Below are 12743 nucleotides of genomic sequence, written 5' to 3'. Positions count from 1 at the left end.
CATCCAATATATATTGTTGGTACCAGAAGGTGGCGGTGTTTACCAGTGGATTTTGAAGTTTCCCTTTGAAAGGAGTCAATGAATTAACTTTATATGAACAATGTAATGAGAATGTATTATAATTCATTGTTCAAGACACTATTTGAACTATCCATTAATTTACAAAAATCTTTTAATTGTATTTGTTTGTGGAGGATGATAATGCTGCACTAAGCATCTGTGCACAATAGCAACTATATAATTAATTAGGCCAGATTTTGTAGGGTTAGGGTTATATATATATACATGAACATTCAGTGAAATTTAGCCTATGTAATATATGAATTTGCTGTCTCCTTTGGATTGGAAAGAAGTTCCTATAAAATTTAAAAACACCATAATGACAGTTGGACAAAACTACACAAAATATTAACGCAAGAGTAAATAATAGTGTGATGGAAAATTGAAATCATATTTATTACCCATGATGTATTGCATATCATTACAGTGGTATGAGTCTCTGCTCCCCCACCCCCCTGTTTGTAAACGTGCACAAAAGTTTCACTTTTGGTTTGAAACCGGTAGGGAGCCCCCCTCCACTTACTTACCCTTGAACTACAGCTTTCCCTAACCCTAAAGCTAGTCTGAAAACATTTACCGTAACCTAAACCTAATTTATCTAGTGAGGTAGTTTGTTTCCTGGAAGATCTGGGGGGTTATAAATAGATCAGGTGGGTTTGAAGCAGGAAACGCAACGTGTGGGCCTACTACCACACACTGGTAAGAAATAGGGCAATGGTTATTATGATTTACCGCAACAATTAAACAACACGTGATCCTCGCTTGTTTTCATAACTACGTATATTCAGTAGCAGCTCTTAAGAGAAAAGTGAATGTTATTACTGGTGAGTTTAGCAGCCAGGATTTCCCCACTGAAGCCCCAGATGGTATCTGAGTGGTGGGACGCAGGAAACAGGCTACCAGAGAGCCGTTGCAATCTGACTGCAAGGCTCTCCGAATTCCCCGAAACCAACCAATCAGTTTCTTTGGTTTGAGTCGTTTTGAGACATTCCAAAGGTTAAAGTTTCGAATGAAAGGAAACGTGTCAAAAAAAAAACTGACAATATTTACACACACACACACACACACACACACACACACACACACACACACACACACACACACACACACGCGTATGTTTAAATATATTTATTACTAATACTAACACATTCAAGTTACTGGTGCAGGAAAACACACACACACACACACACACACACACACACACACAATACATGATTGACCCCTAACACAGAATCAAGGCGTTTCCATGGTTACAGGCTAAACCTTTTTCAACTGTGATTGACCTTTGGAGAACATCTAATAGTTACATTGTACATTTGATTTGACCTCCTTGTTCTCTCCCGAACAAGGGGGTGAAGGGAGAAGAGAGCGAGAGATGGGGGATGGAGTGAAAGGAGGAGCTAGAGGAAAGAGAGTGAACAGCAGAGGGAGGGGTGAGAGCAGGAGAAAAGAGAGGGGGGGGATTGAGAGGGCTTTAGGGGGCCTCCCCATGACTTCTTGGAAATTCATACCGATAATGTTCTCTCGTTCGTCCCCTCCATCTCTTTCTCTCCTCTCTCCCCCGCTTTCTCTTCACCCCTCTCTCTCTCTCCCCTCCTTCCCCCTGCCTCTCTCTTCTCCCCCCCCTCTCTCCTCTCAGTCCCTCTCTCTCCTCTTATTCATCCCTCTCTCTCTTCTCTCAATCCACCCTACTCTCTCTCTTTCTCTCTCTCCTCTCAAGGCGGTACTTAGTATCATGATAAAGCTTTGATACTTTGGGAGCATCAGGACAACTGCATCCAGTTATTTTACACAACTCAAGAACTGCGTTGTGACCCAGACACCATTAATCTGCGCCCACTCCCTCCAGGCACTTCCAAATTAAGGTGGTTCAATCCAGCGCCTTTGTTTGTATGAACTAACGAGTTGCCCGATTATTTAAATTAACTGAAATTAATAGATACAATTTTTATAATTAGAGGGAATTGGGAAGTGAGTTCTGCATCCAAGGTTTGGCCGGTTTCTGTTGACTTTCAAAATATTTTTACAAATTTCCAAATGCTATTTTTCCACTGGGTTTGAATCCCAATTTGTTTCTTTCATTAAGGGGGGCCAGATTTCACTCACATATAGAAGAATAGGTTACATTATTGTCTGGGACATTTGAAGAATTGTGTAATTTCATTTAATTTGAATAAGTGTTTCCTTAAGCCGTCCGATAATAAATCATTGGTTGCAAGAGACAAAAATTTAAGACCAAGGTGTACTCATTGTGTGAACACATTTTGTCTTGTCCTATCTAAATGGATATTAAATTGTTTGTAGTCTTGCTTTTTATTTGACAGATAAGATTTTTAGTTTTACCTTGATTTATTCTTAAAGCACAATTTGTACATTAATAATGAAATAATTATTCTCCTTCTCTCTCAGTTCAGTTCAATGCAATGGGCTTCATGTATGTATTTATTTATTGTAAACATTATGCTACATTGCTAGAACACAAAGTAAAATAACATACAAAAATAAGATATTACAATATAAATCATCACATATATACGATTCAATAACAATCAAGTGTGCTTTGACTATAATAAAACACCATAATGTGACAAGACAGTGTATGCATTGTAATTAGGCATGTCACGTTTTCTATGAAATCAGGACATCAGATCTCAGTTCTGTAAAAGGGGGGAGTGGGCGTGGGGGGTACTGCTGATGATGACTTGGCTGGTAGGTTACCAGCTATTAGCCACAAGTTGGCATTTCTCGTCGCTTAGCTTCTGGGTCATCTTGAAGACAACGAGAAACAAGATGACATAATTTAGTGGAAGGGACACAACCCCCAAGGCAGAAAAGGATTGGCTGCTGGGCATTCTGGCAGCTGGGGATTCTGGTGAGAGAGAAGAAGAACGTGAATCATAATGATCTAGAACAGGTGCTGAGAAATGAAGAACAAACTGTTTGTTTATTGAATTCTTTATTATTGAAGTAAGTCAACAGCCTCTGAATAAGGCAGCTCCATGCTATCTAGTACTATAATACACTGATAATTAATAACCCCCAGATAGTAAGATTACAGACAGATGATAGATTTGGTTGACGGATGGTAGATTTGATTATAGATTTGATTATAGATAGATGATATATATCATAGAAAGATTATAGTTTATATTATAGGAAGATTATAGTTTATTTTATAGAAAGATTTTATTAGATAACATTGTAGACAGATCAAATATTAGATTATAGATCGATGATAGAGTAGAATATAGATTTGGTTTTCGATTTGATTCTAGATGAGCAGAAACTGAGAGTAGAAAGGAATTTGAGGTTGGTTAGAAAACTACACATCTGTAGTCCTGACCCATAGTGAACATTTAGGTTTCACAAGAAAGGTTGAGGTGTTCTTTTTACTCATTCAGTTCCTGTGCGGGGATTTCTAGAATGACTCATAAAATAGTATATAAGTGATGTTGGCTGGATCTGAACCCATTTCACTTAAACACTAATGGAGAGAGAGAGAGACAACGGAGAGGACTAGAGAGAGAGAGTGCGAGAGAGAGAGAGAGAGAGAGAGAGAGAGAGAGAGAGAGAGAGAGAGAGAGAGAGAGAGAGAGAGAGACTATAGCCTTGGATGCAGACACATTGTGAAGGAAGAGATGCCCTCAGGAAACAGGTCAGTAGAAACACACGCTCTCAGAACCCAGGGACTGTTTACTAGCACACGTTAATGTAAATATATCATGTTAATGTACAGCACATGTAGTGGCTGTTTAAATAGTTTTAACCACAACTGGATCTAAATGTGTTCTAAACTGAGTCTGAATCAGGAGTCCTACTTACAATACTGTGTGGATGTAATGTGGATGTGTCTGTGTAATGTGATGTGTCTTTTTTTCTTTTGATTGAACTCGTTCACATTTCTCAAACTATTTATTCATTAGTAAAGTGATTTTGAGTTTGGTCGTATGCCAGTTTATATTGCAATTCATTAATATGGCAACTAACAAATGTATCTACATGGATAGAGATCTATAGATATATCTGATTTAGATATCGAACCAATCAATATATACATAGCTAGCTATATTGCTATAAATTATCAATATACAAAGATATAGTAATCCGTTTTTCAAATAGTCTGCCCTTCCTGACCTATGCTCTTGTCGCCCCCTACAGGCCTGTCTGCATACGGCATCTCCGACCTGAACTCTTTTTCTAGCCTTGCTAAGCTATCTAGCCCATGGCAGTGGCCCTGAAGCTGGTAGCTGCTGCTAGCAGGCTATTAGCCTCTGCTATGGGCTGTCTTGTCATTTTACCCTAATAACTTCTTATAATGAATCCACGGAGCTCTCAGGTTGGGGTTAATGCTAATCGTGATAGGGGTTGTTCTCTCCGAGACGCCTAGCATGCTAGCATTAGCCTCACTCTGAGAAACAACTACAGATATTCACAATGATACCAACTGTTCAAAAAACCTTCATGAAGCCATCATATATTACTTTATACGTGTGTATATATATATATATATATATATATATATCTGATACTGTATTTGTGATTAAGCGTATATATATAGTATTACAAATATAATCCGTAGGCCTATATCCTATTTTTTGTTGTTTGCCTGTTTGTTCTTTGTAATAAAAATTATACTAATATTTTACATTTTATCTGTCTACATATACCCTCCTTCGTCCCTGGTACTTATGGTATAGGCCTACTATATTTTATATTTTTTTCAAGGCCACGTTATCATTTCCTTTGTTATTATTGTTTTCTCCTAAATTAAGGTTACCAGATTTCTGAAATGATAAACGGGGACATGTGGTTGGGCACAATAACCAAATTGGGTTGATAGATTAAACACCAAATATTGTTATTCTATGTTATTCTATTTGATTTATTATTATTTCTCAAATTAAAAAAAGTGGACAAATTGACATTTTTCCTATTCTTATCAAATAAAACAAATATTTTGGCAATAACCTACATGGGTTACTGTTATGTGTGTTAAGCTTTGGGAAACCAACCAAAATTAACCCAAAGTAGCTGCTCGAACAGGGAATTGTTCTATATTGTATTGATAATCTATTGTTAATAATCAGCCATGCCTGCTTATGGTAGGCAATAAAGTCGATAGATATAGGCCTACCCCTGCTTGGCGAGGACATGTCACAGCTTATCAGATAGACATGAGGATAATTACCCACCGTCTCAAAATTAATATTCATGAGAAAGCTAGAACCTTTTCCATTTAAAAATGTATTCATATATTTTTTAAATCCTTAAAAAAAACGGGGTAGCCTACATTCCCGGGACAGCTCCAGCCAGGGACGTCTGGTTACCCTATGTTAAAGGTTTATTCGCTTAGGCATCTCTTCAGTCTTTTATTGTTGAGAAAGTAGGCCTACAAATTGTAAAGACGCCTACAGATTTTCAGTTTTATATAAATGAAATTATGAAAATAAAAATGAATATTAACGTAGGCCTAGGCTAAATATGCTGGATGAAGTGTGTTTGCCAAAACTGTATTGAAACATTGAAACTCAAGTGATGGGCCTAAATAAGCACATTTGTTTAAGCATAATTAAAAAGTCAACATAGCCGCCATAATTTCTGAGACGAGTTGGGCGGTCCCATGGTGCGCTGGTCTCGCCTCACAGTTGTTTTGGATTGCACACTTTTGGATTGGATGCGCAGCGTCGCACCAATCAATCCTTCCAAATTACACTGTGGACTGGACTCAGTCAGGATGGAAGGCGTTTGATCTATCAACGTGCAGTATGCGCATAGTAAATAAGAAGTCAGAAAACATGCGGACGCCGGAGTATTTGGTGTGCAGTGGTTTCTGATCTCCGCTCCCCGGCGTTATTATGGGATGGAGTCCGTCACTTGCTCTCACACAATTCTGATCTTGTTCAACTTGTTCTGCCCGAGTAGTTCGGCGGTTCTGGAGTCCATCTACTGGAACAGCTCAAACACCAAGTAAGTTTAGTTTATAATTTCTCGTTCTCTGGTCGGCTGAACAAACGGTCTGTGGACTTCTGCTTCTTCTGTTGCTTAGACACATGACATGTTTGATGTTTATAGGTTGAGTTGAATAAACAAAGACACGGCAGTTATTTTGACAAGGTGTACCTCTTTATTATTTTTTTTATCGTCATTAAAAAAATTAACACATTTACATTGTTCTCTCTCTCTCTCTCTCTCTCTCTCTCTCACTCACTCACTCACTCACTCACTCACTCACTCACTCACACACACACACACACACACACACACACACACACACACACACACACACACACACACACACACACACACACACACACACACACACACACAGGTTCGCACCGGGTCGTGGTCTGGTCCTGTATCCTCAGATTGGGGACAAGATGAACATTGTGTGTCCACGGGCGGGGGGCTTGGGTGGGGCTGGGGGGGAGGAGTTCTACCGGGTGTACCTGGTGACCCGAGCCCAGCTCCAGAGCTGCTCAGTGGACCAGAGTGACACGCCCCTCCTGGCCTGTGACAAACCACAGCAGGACGTCAAGTTCACCTTCAAGTTCCAGGAGTACAGCCCCAACCTCTGGGGCCTGGAGTTCTTGAAGGGACGAGACTACTACATCACCTGTAAGTTAACCACATCACCTGTACTACATCACCTGTAAGTTAGCTACATCACCTGTACTACATCACCTGTAAGTTATCTACATCACCTGTATGTTAGCTACATCACCTGTACTGCATCACCTCTAAGTTAGCCACATCACCTGCTGTACTGCATCACCTCTAAGTTAGCCACATCTATGTATTACATCACCTGTAAGTTAACTTCAGTACCTGTAGTAAACTAAATCACCTGTAACTTAACTACATCATCTGTAGTACATCACCTGTAAGTTAGCAACATCATCTGTAGTACATCACCTGTAAGTTAGCGACATCACCTGTACTGCATCACCTCTAAGTTAGCCACATCCAAGTATTACATCACTTGTAAGTTAACTACATCACCTGTAAGTTAACTACACCACCTATAGTACATCAACTGTAAGTTCAGGGCTCAAGACCATTTCTAGCATCTTCTACTTTGATATTTGGTGGCATCTATTTGGACACTCTCCTTTTCCCGCGACTTTGTCGCAGTAATTGCATGTCCTTTGTCACGTTCCATATATCTGTGTTCATCATTTGTACAGATTATCTCACTTGAAATAAATTGTAAGATTTGTTTATTTTATTATTTATTATCTTATTTTCCTAAAATACCAAAAACTAAAAGCAGGCTAGTAATTAGGTAATATCCTCCAGTAGCGATTCTTCTTCTTTGTTGTGTGTGTGTGTGTGTGTCTGTGTGTGTTTATTTTTGTATGCTCTTATCTTAAATAGCACTTTTGCTGAGGTGCAAGTTCCCTGAAACTTTGCACAGTGTACAAACCCCCGTTTTTAGCTGTGTGTCCAAACTGGAACTTAAGTAGGTCATGTTTTCCAATGAGATCACACACAATGCTGCATACAGCCACCATATAACATCCACTACTGCTAAAAACCTTCATTACCACCCATCATATTAAACACAGAACTAGACCTAAAATTTAATCTTCCATCTGTGATCTTGTGTATCCCGGTTTTAAATATTACAACGTGCCCCTGGAACAGCGCTGCGCCATTATTACATTGTTTGGGAGAACACAGATATACATTTACTTTTTTTAACTGGTACAACCTAGGAAAAAATTACCTAGCATCTACATAATAATGTTTGCAGTCTTGAGCCTTGAACGTAATTACATCACCTTTATTACATCACTTGTAAGTTAGCTAAATCACCTTTAAGTAAGCTACTTCACCTGTGTACTACAGCTATATGTCTATAAGTAAGCTGTAAGTTAGGGACAATACAGTATAGAGTATAGAAGAGTACAGTTGAGTAGAGACAGAATACTGTACTTGGAGTAGAGTCAATTCTACAGTAGTTATAGTAGAGTAGAGTAGATATTACAGTAGTTATAGTATAGTAGAGTAGATACGACAGTAGTTATAGTAGAGTAGAGACTACAGTAGTTAGAGTAACAGTAAAATCAATAATAATGTGTTACATTTATATAGTGCCTTTCTCAAACCCAAGGTGGCATAAGGGCAGAGTAGTAAACTAGGTGGCGAACTAATGGGTAACATCCGTCTAGTCAACAGTAGTGTGGTGAACTAGTGGTTAACATGTATCTAACGGCAGAGCTTTTACCTCCTGCGGTTCCGTGAACGGCCAGAGAGTCAGAGTGGCTTAGCGTATCACCGTGCGCGGCATCGTGCATTGTGCAGTGAGACTAAGAGAGAGTGGCAGGCTTGTCTCTCATGGCTGCTCTGATGCTCCAGCAGTGCCTCTCTCTCTCCGTGGGGGGGAGGGAGTGAGGAGGCAAGGGGGTGAGGGAGTAAATGGACGAGGGAGATGTTCTGCTCGAGCACACACCGAGACCTGACAGCACATCTGACGTCCAAGCTCTCAGACGCTCACATTGTTATCTGACCTAAATGCTCCTAATAAGGCTGTGTGTGTGCAGGCATGTGTGTGTGTGTGTGTGTGTGTGTGTGTGTGTGTGTGTGTCTGTCTGTGCCTGTGTGTGTGTGTGTGTGTGTGTGTGTGTGTGTGTGTGTGTGTGTGTGTGTGTGTGGCTGTGTGTGTGTCGGTTTGCAGTTTATTTGGCTGTATGTGATTTTCATACCACTTAGATTAAGTTGAGTTATTTTGTTTATTTGAGAAAAGGGACAGAAAAACAACAACACAAGGATATTTTTCATCAGTATTCCCTGGCCAAAGTTAAGCAGAATAGGGCATGCAGTTTATAGATAAATAAATGAAACACTGTTGTTAAAAACAGTAAAAGCAGAAATGATAAATATACATATATAACAATATTACAAGCATAGATATAAACAAACACATGCAGACAGGTTACACATAGAGCAACATTGCAAACATACATATAAAGACAAACACATACAGACAAATCTACTTATAGAACGACATTGCAAATAAGCAGGACATATAGCAAGCTTCAGCAAAAAGAGTTCAGTGCTGACATGTGTGTATTAATCATCATTGTGTTAATTGGTTCCTGAAAGGTCTATAAGTTTGTAGTTGTCTGATGTGTTGGAATTATATTCATACTCGCTTTAACATCGGACAGACCTGGCTGACTGGCTAAAGGCACATTTCCACAGACCAATTCACTTAAACATCCCCTAGTGACATGATGAGTATTGGTTATTCTGTTGATGGAGCTGGGACGGGTGACTTTGTATACCAAGCACAAGTTTGCATATTTATATTATATTATATATTTATATTCCGCGGCTGGGGATTCTCCTCAGCCTCAATTTGGTGTTGTGGATTGTGTGTGGATGATGGCAGCCTCACCTGGACCGAGTCAGACTGATTAGACTCTGGGGCTGGGTACACACCTGTTGCACATTGAGTAATAAGCGTACACACAAGTTAAACCATCCATCACCACACACACTCCGGGAGATCTCAGACAAGATAGCATGTAACAGCTGAACTGTTAATCATTTATCCTCAACTGTGCAATAAACCTGTTTCAACATCATCACCCTGTGTGCTGGATTTAGAGATGCCCAGTAAAGCCACCTAGGTGGCGTGTGACAGTGAGATCTGCTGCAGTAGTTAAGTAGTAAGTTAGTATTAGTGGTTTAGCAGTTAGTCAGTTTTATTAGTTTTGCATTTAGTTTTATATATATATATATATATTAAGTAGTTTAGCAGTTAGCACTAGTTTAGCAGTTAGTTAGTAATTGTCTAGCACTTAGAATATGTAGTGTAGCAGTCAGTATTAGCAGTTAGTTAGTTGGGGTAGTTTAGCAGTTAGTTAGGTAGTAGTAGTTTAGTAGTTAGTATAGTTAAGCAGTATGTTAATAGTAGTTTTGCTCTGCTTCCGTGTTTAGTTCTTATCTCTACTGTCAAACTGGTCAGATCTGTGTTTTAAATATTGTTGTTCATTGTTGTTTGTTGTTGCTTATCACTGCAGCCACGTCGACAGGTTCTCTGCAGGGGATGGGGAATGCTGTGGGGGGCGTCTGTCGCTCCAGATCCATGAGCATGGTGCTCCGAGTGGGACAGAGTAAGACCCTGTGTGTGTGTGTGTGTGTGTGTGTGTGTGTGTGTGTGTGTGTGTGTGTGTGTGTGTGTGTGTGTGTGTGTGTGTGTGTGTGTGTGTGTGTGTGTGCATGGCTCAAGTGTTTTCTAATCTCCTAAAAAAATGGATTATCTTTGATCCATAATTTAACCGATTTGGCAGATGAGGAACATCAGTTTAATATAAATCTGTTTGGACGTTACTGCAGTGTTTAGCTTCCAGCCAGAGCAAATATCCATCTGTATTATCAACATGTATTATATGATAAATGTATACCAGACATAATGGATACATTTATCATATTATACATATTACACAGGATAGTCTAGGTCGGAGGCAGGATAGTCTAGGTCTGAGGACAGGATAGTCTAGGTCTGGGGACAGGATAGTCTCAGTGTCTCTGTACTGTCTGACCCCTACCTGCCCCTTAATGACCGGTCTCTGTACTGTCTAGCCCCTAGCTGCGCCTTAATGACCTGTCTCCATACTGTCTAACCCCTACCTGATCCTTATTGACCTGTCTCTGTACTGTCTATCCCCTACCTGCTCTGTCTCTGTACTGTCTATCCCCTACCTGCTCTGTCTCTGTGCTGTCTAACCCCTACCTGCTCCTTAATGACCTGTCTCTGTACTGTCTAACCCCTACCTGCTCCTTAATGACCTGTCTCTGTGCTGTCTAACCCCTACCTGCTCCTGAATGACCTGTCTCCATACGGTCAAACCCCTACCTGCTCCTTAATGACCTGTCTCTGTACTGTCCAACCCCTTCCTGCTCCTTAATGACCTGTCTCTGTATGTCTATCCCCTACCTTATCCTAATGGCATGTCTCTTAGTTCACTCTTTCTTCTGAAGACCAGTACAGGAAGTGAGGTAGTCATGGTCTGAAGACCAGTACAGGAAGTGAGGTAGTCTTGGTCTGAAGACCAGAACAGGAAGTGATGTGGTCTTGGTGTGACTAATGTTCTGGTGTTCCAGGTCCTTCAGATCCTCCCTCGGCCCATCAGGAATCACCCACCAGGTTCCCCCCTAAAGAGCAGAATGCCAAGAACAAGGAAACCTCGGAACCAGCTGAAAAAGAGGAAGAGGGTACGTAGAGACCTGGTTGAATAAAGTTCTAAAGCCGTTTATAACATTTTTCAACCGTTTCAAGTTGATAGCAACATAACTATCAACCTTAATGTTAATGAAACGGTTTTGCGTTTTAGCGTTGAGGTTGCAGATTGCAACCAACTGAATAACTGAACTAGTAGTGTCTTTCTATTTCATTTTTAATCAATGGTTGTGATATTAAATGAAACCCTTGAAAATACGCTCTTCATATAAAACCGTATTCATAGGTAGGCGACACAGGTGAATCTGATGTGAAGAGATGGAGACACGTTCTTCCATTCTCTCCATTTGTTGCGGCAAAAAAAGCTAAACTTCAACTCGGAAACAATCTGAAGGATTAGTAACGCACTTGTGTCCGAGAGCTCTGTATCTGTCTGTTGTTCATGTATTATTATAGTTTATATATATATGTGTGTGTGTGTGTATATATATACTTCATTTGTTATGATATAATATACACTGTGTTGATGTAGGGTTGGACTGGGGTCTGTTGCTGGGGGTGGTGTCAGGGGGCTTGGTCCTCGTCTTCTCCACGGGGGTACTGGTGGTCTGTGTCTGGAGGAGGAGATGTCCCCGGCGCTCTGAGGACAGGCTAAACCCCCCCGCGCCCTCAGCCCTCCCCCTCCAACGCTTGGGCAAGCGGGACAGCACCAGCAGTGAGGACCTGGACCCCCAGGCCCAGCTGGTGTTTCCTCTACGGGGGTCCGAGGGCGCCCTCTGCCGTCACTACCAGCGCGTCAGCGGGGACTACGGCGCTCCAGTTTACATCGTGCAAGAAGTCCCTCCCCAAAGCCCCACCCACATCTACTACAAGGTCTGACCGGCGTCCTGTCATTCCCTGTCTGCGTGATGTCATTTCCTGTTTGCGTGATGTTATTTCCAGTTTGCGTGAAGTCGTCCCACCCTCCTAGCAGACATCAAACAGGCGTCCACCAAAAGGGTTTTGCTTCTCATCTCTACGCCCACGTAGGGTAGGGTAACACTTCTGTTATCCTAGGGTAACACTTCTGTTACCCTACAGTCTGTGGCCACTCTCTCCCCCAAAGAATTGGCCCGCAAGCCATCCTATCATCCTTTGCACTACGACCATGTGACCACTACTAAGGATGGGTCCCTGACAACTGAAATATCTTCACCAGTAATAGAGAGTGATGGTGGTGGGGATGATGAGAGTGTCAACCCTAAACATCTTACAGTAATCTTACAGCTGCTCTTCTTTCTGATTGGAGGAAATGGTGCGGGCTGACTTCCTGTGTCTTGTGATTCTGCCTTTCACCATTTGAGGTCAGCGATGTTTGATTGGACCTGCAATGTTTCTTTTATCAAGAGTTGATATGTATATATCTACAATCACACATTCCTTATAGAATCGAAAATAAAATAACCCATCCACATATTTCCCCTGTACCTTGAGAAGAATCTATCATACTAACTAG

General features: G+C 40.9%; 1 protein-coding gene across 1 annotated transcript; it reads left to right on the top strand.

Annotated features, from left to right (window-relative positions):
- Positions 1–3698: 3698 nt before the first annotated feature.
- LOC311356111 (ephrin-B2a-like) lies at positions 3699–12127 on the top strand (the record flags this gene model as incomplete). Its single annotated transcript, XM_084475883.1, has 6 exons — positions 3699–3715; positions 5983–6027; positions 6389–6675; positions 10089–10181; positions 11173–11283; positions 11922–12127. The coding sequence occupies 6 exons, from the start codon at positions 3699–3701 to the stop codon at positions 12125–12127; spliced, it is 759 nt and encodes a 252-aa protein (XP_084332009.1).
- Between the last annotated feature and the right edge of the window lie 616 nt (positions 12128–12743).

Source organism: Micromesistius poutassou (genome assembly GCF_964030765.1).
Source record: "Micromesistius poutassou genome assembly, chromosome: 12".
In the NCBI taxonomy this organism is placed as follows: Eukaryota; Metazoa; Chordata; class Actinopteri; order Gadiformes; family Gadidae; genus Micromesistius; species Micromesistius poutassou.
Note: the sequence above shows the minus strand (reverse complement) of the source record. Positions and strands in the feature narration are given on the sequence as shown.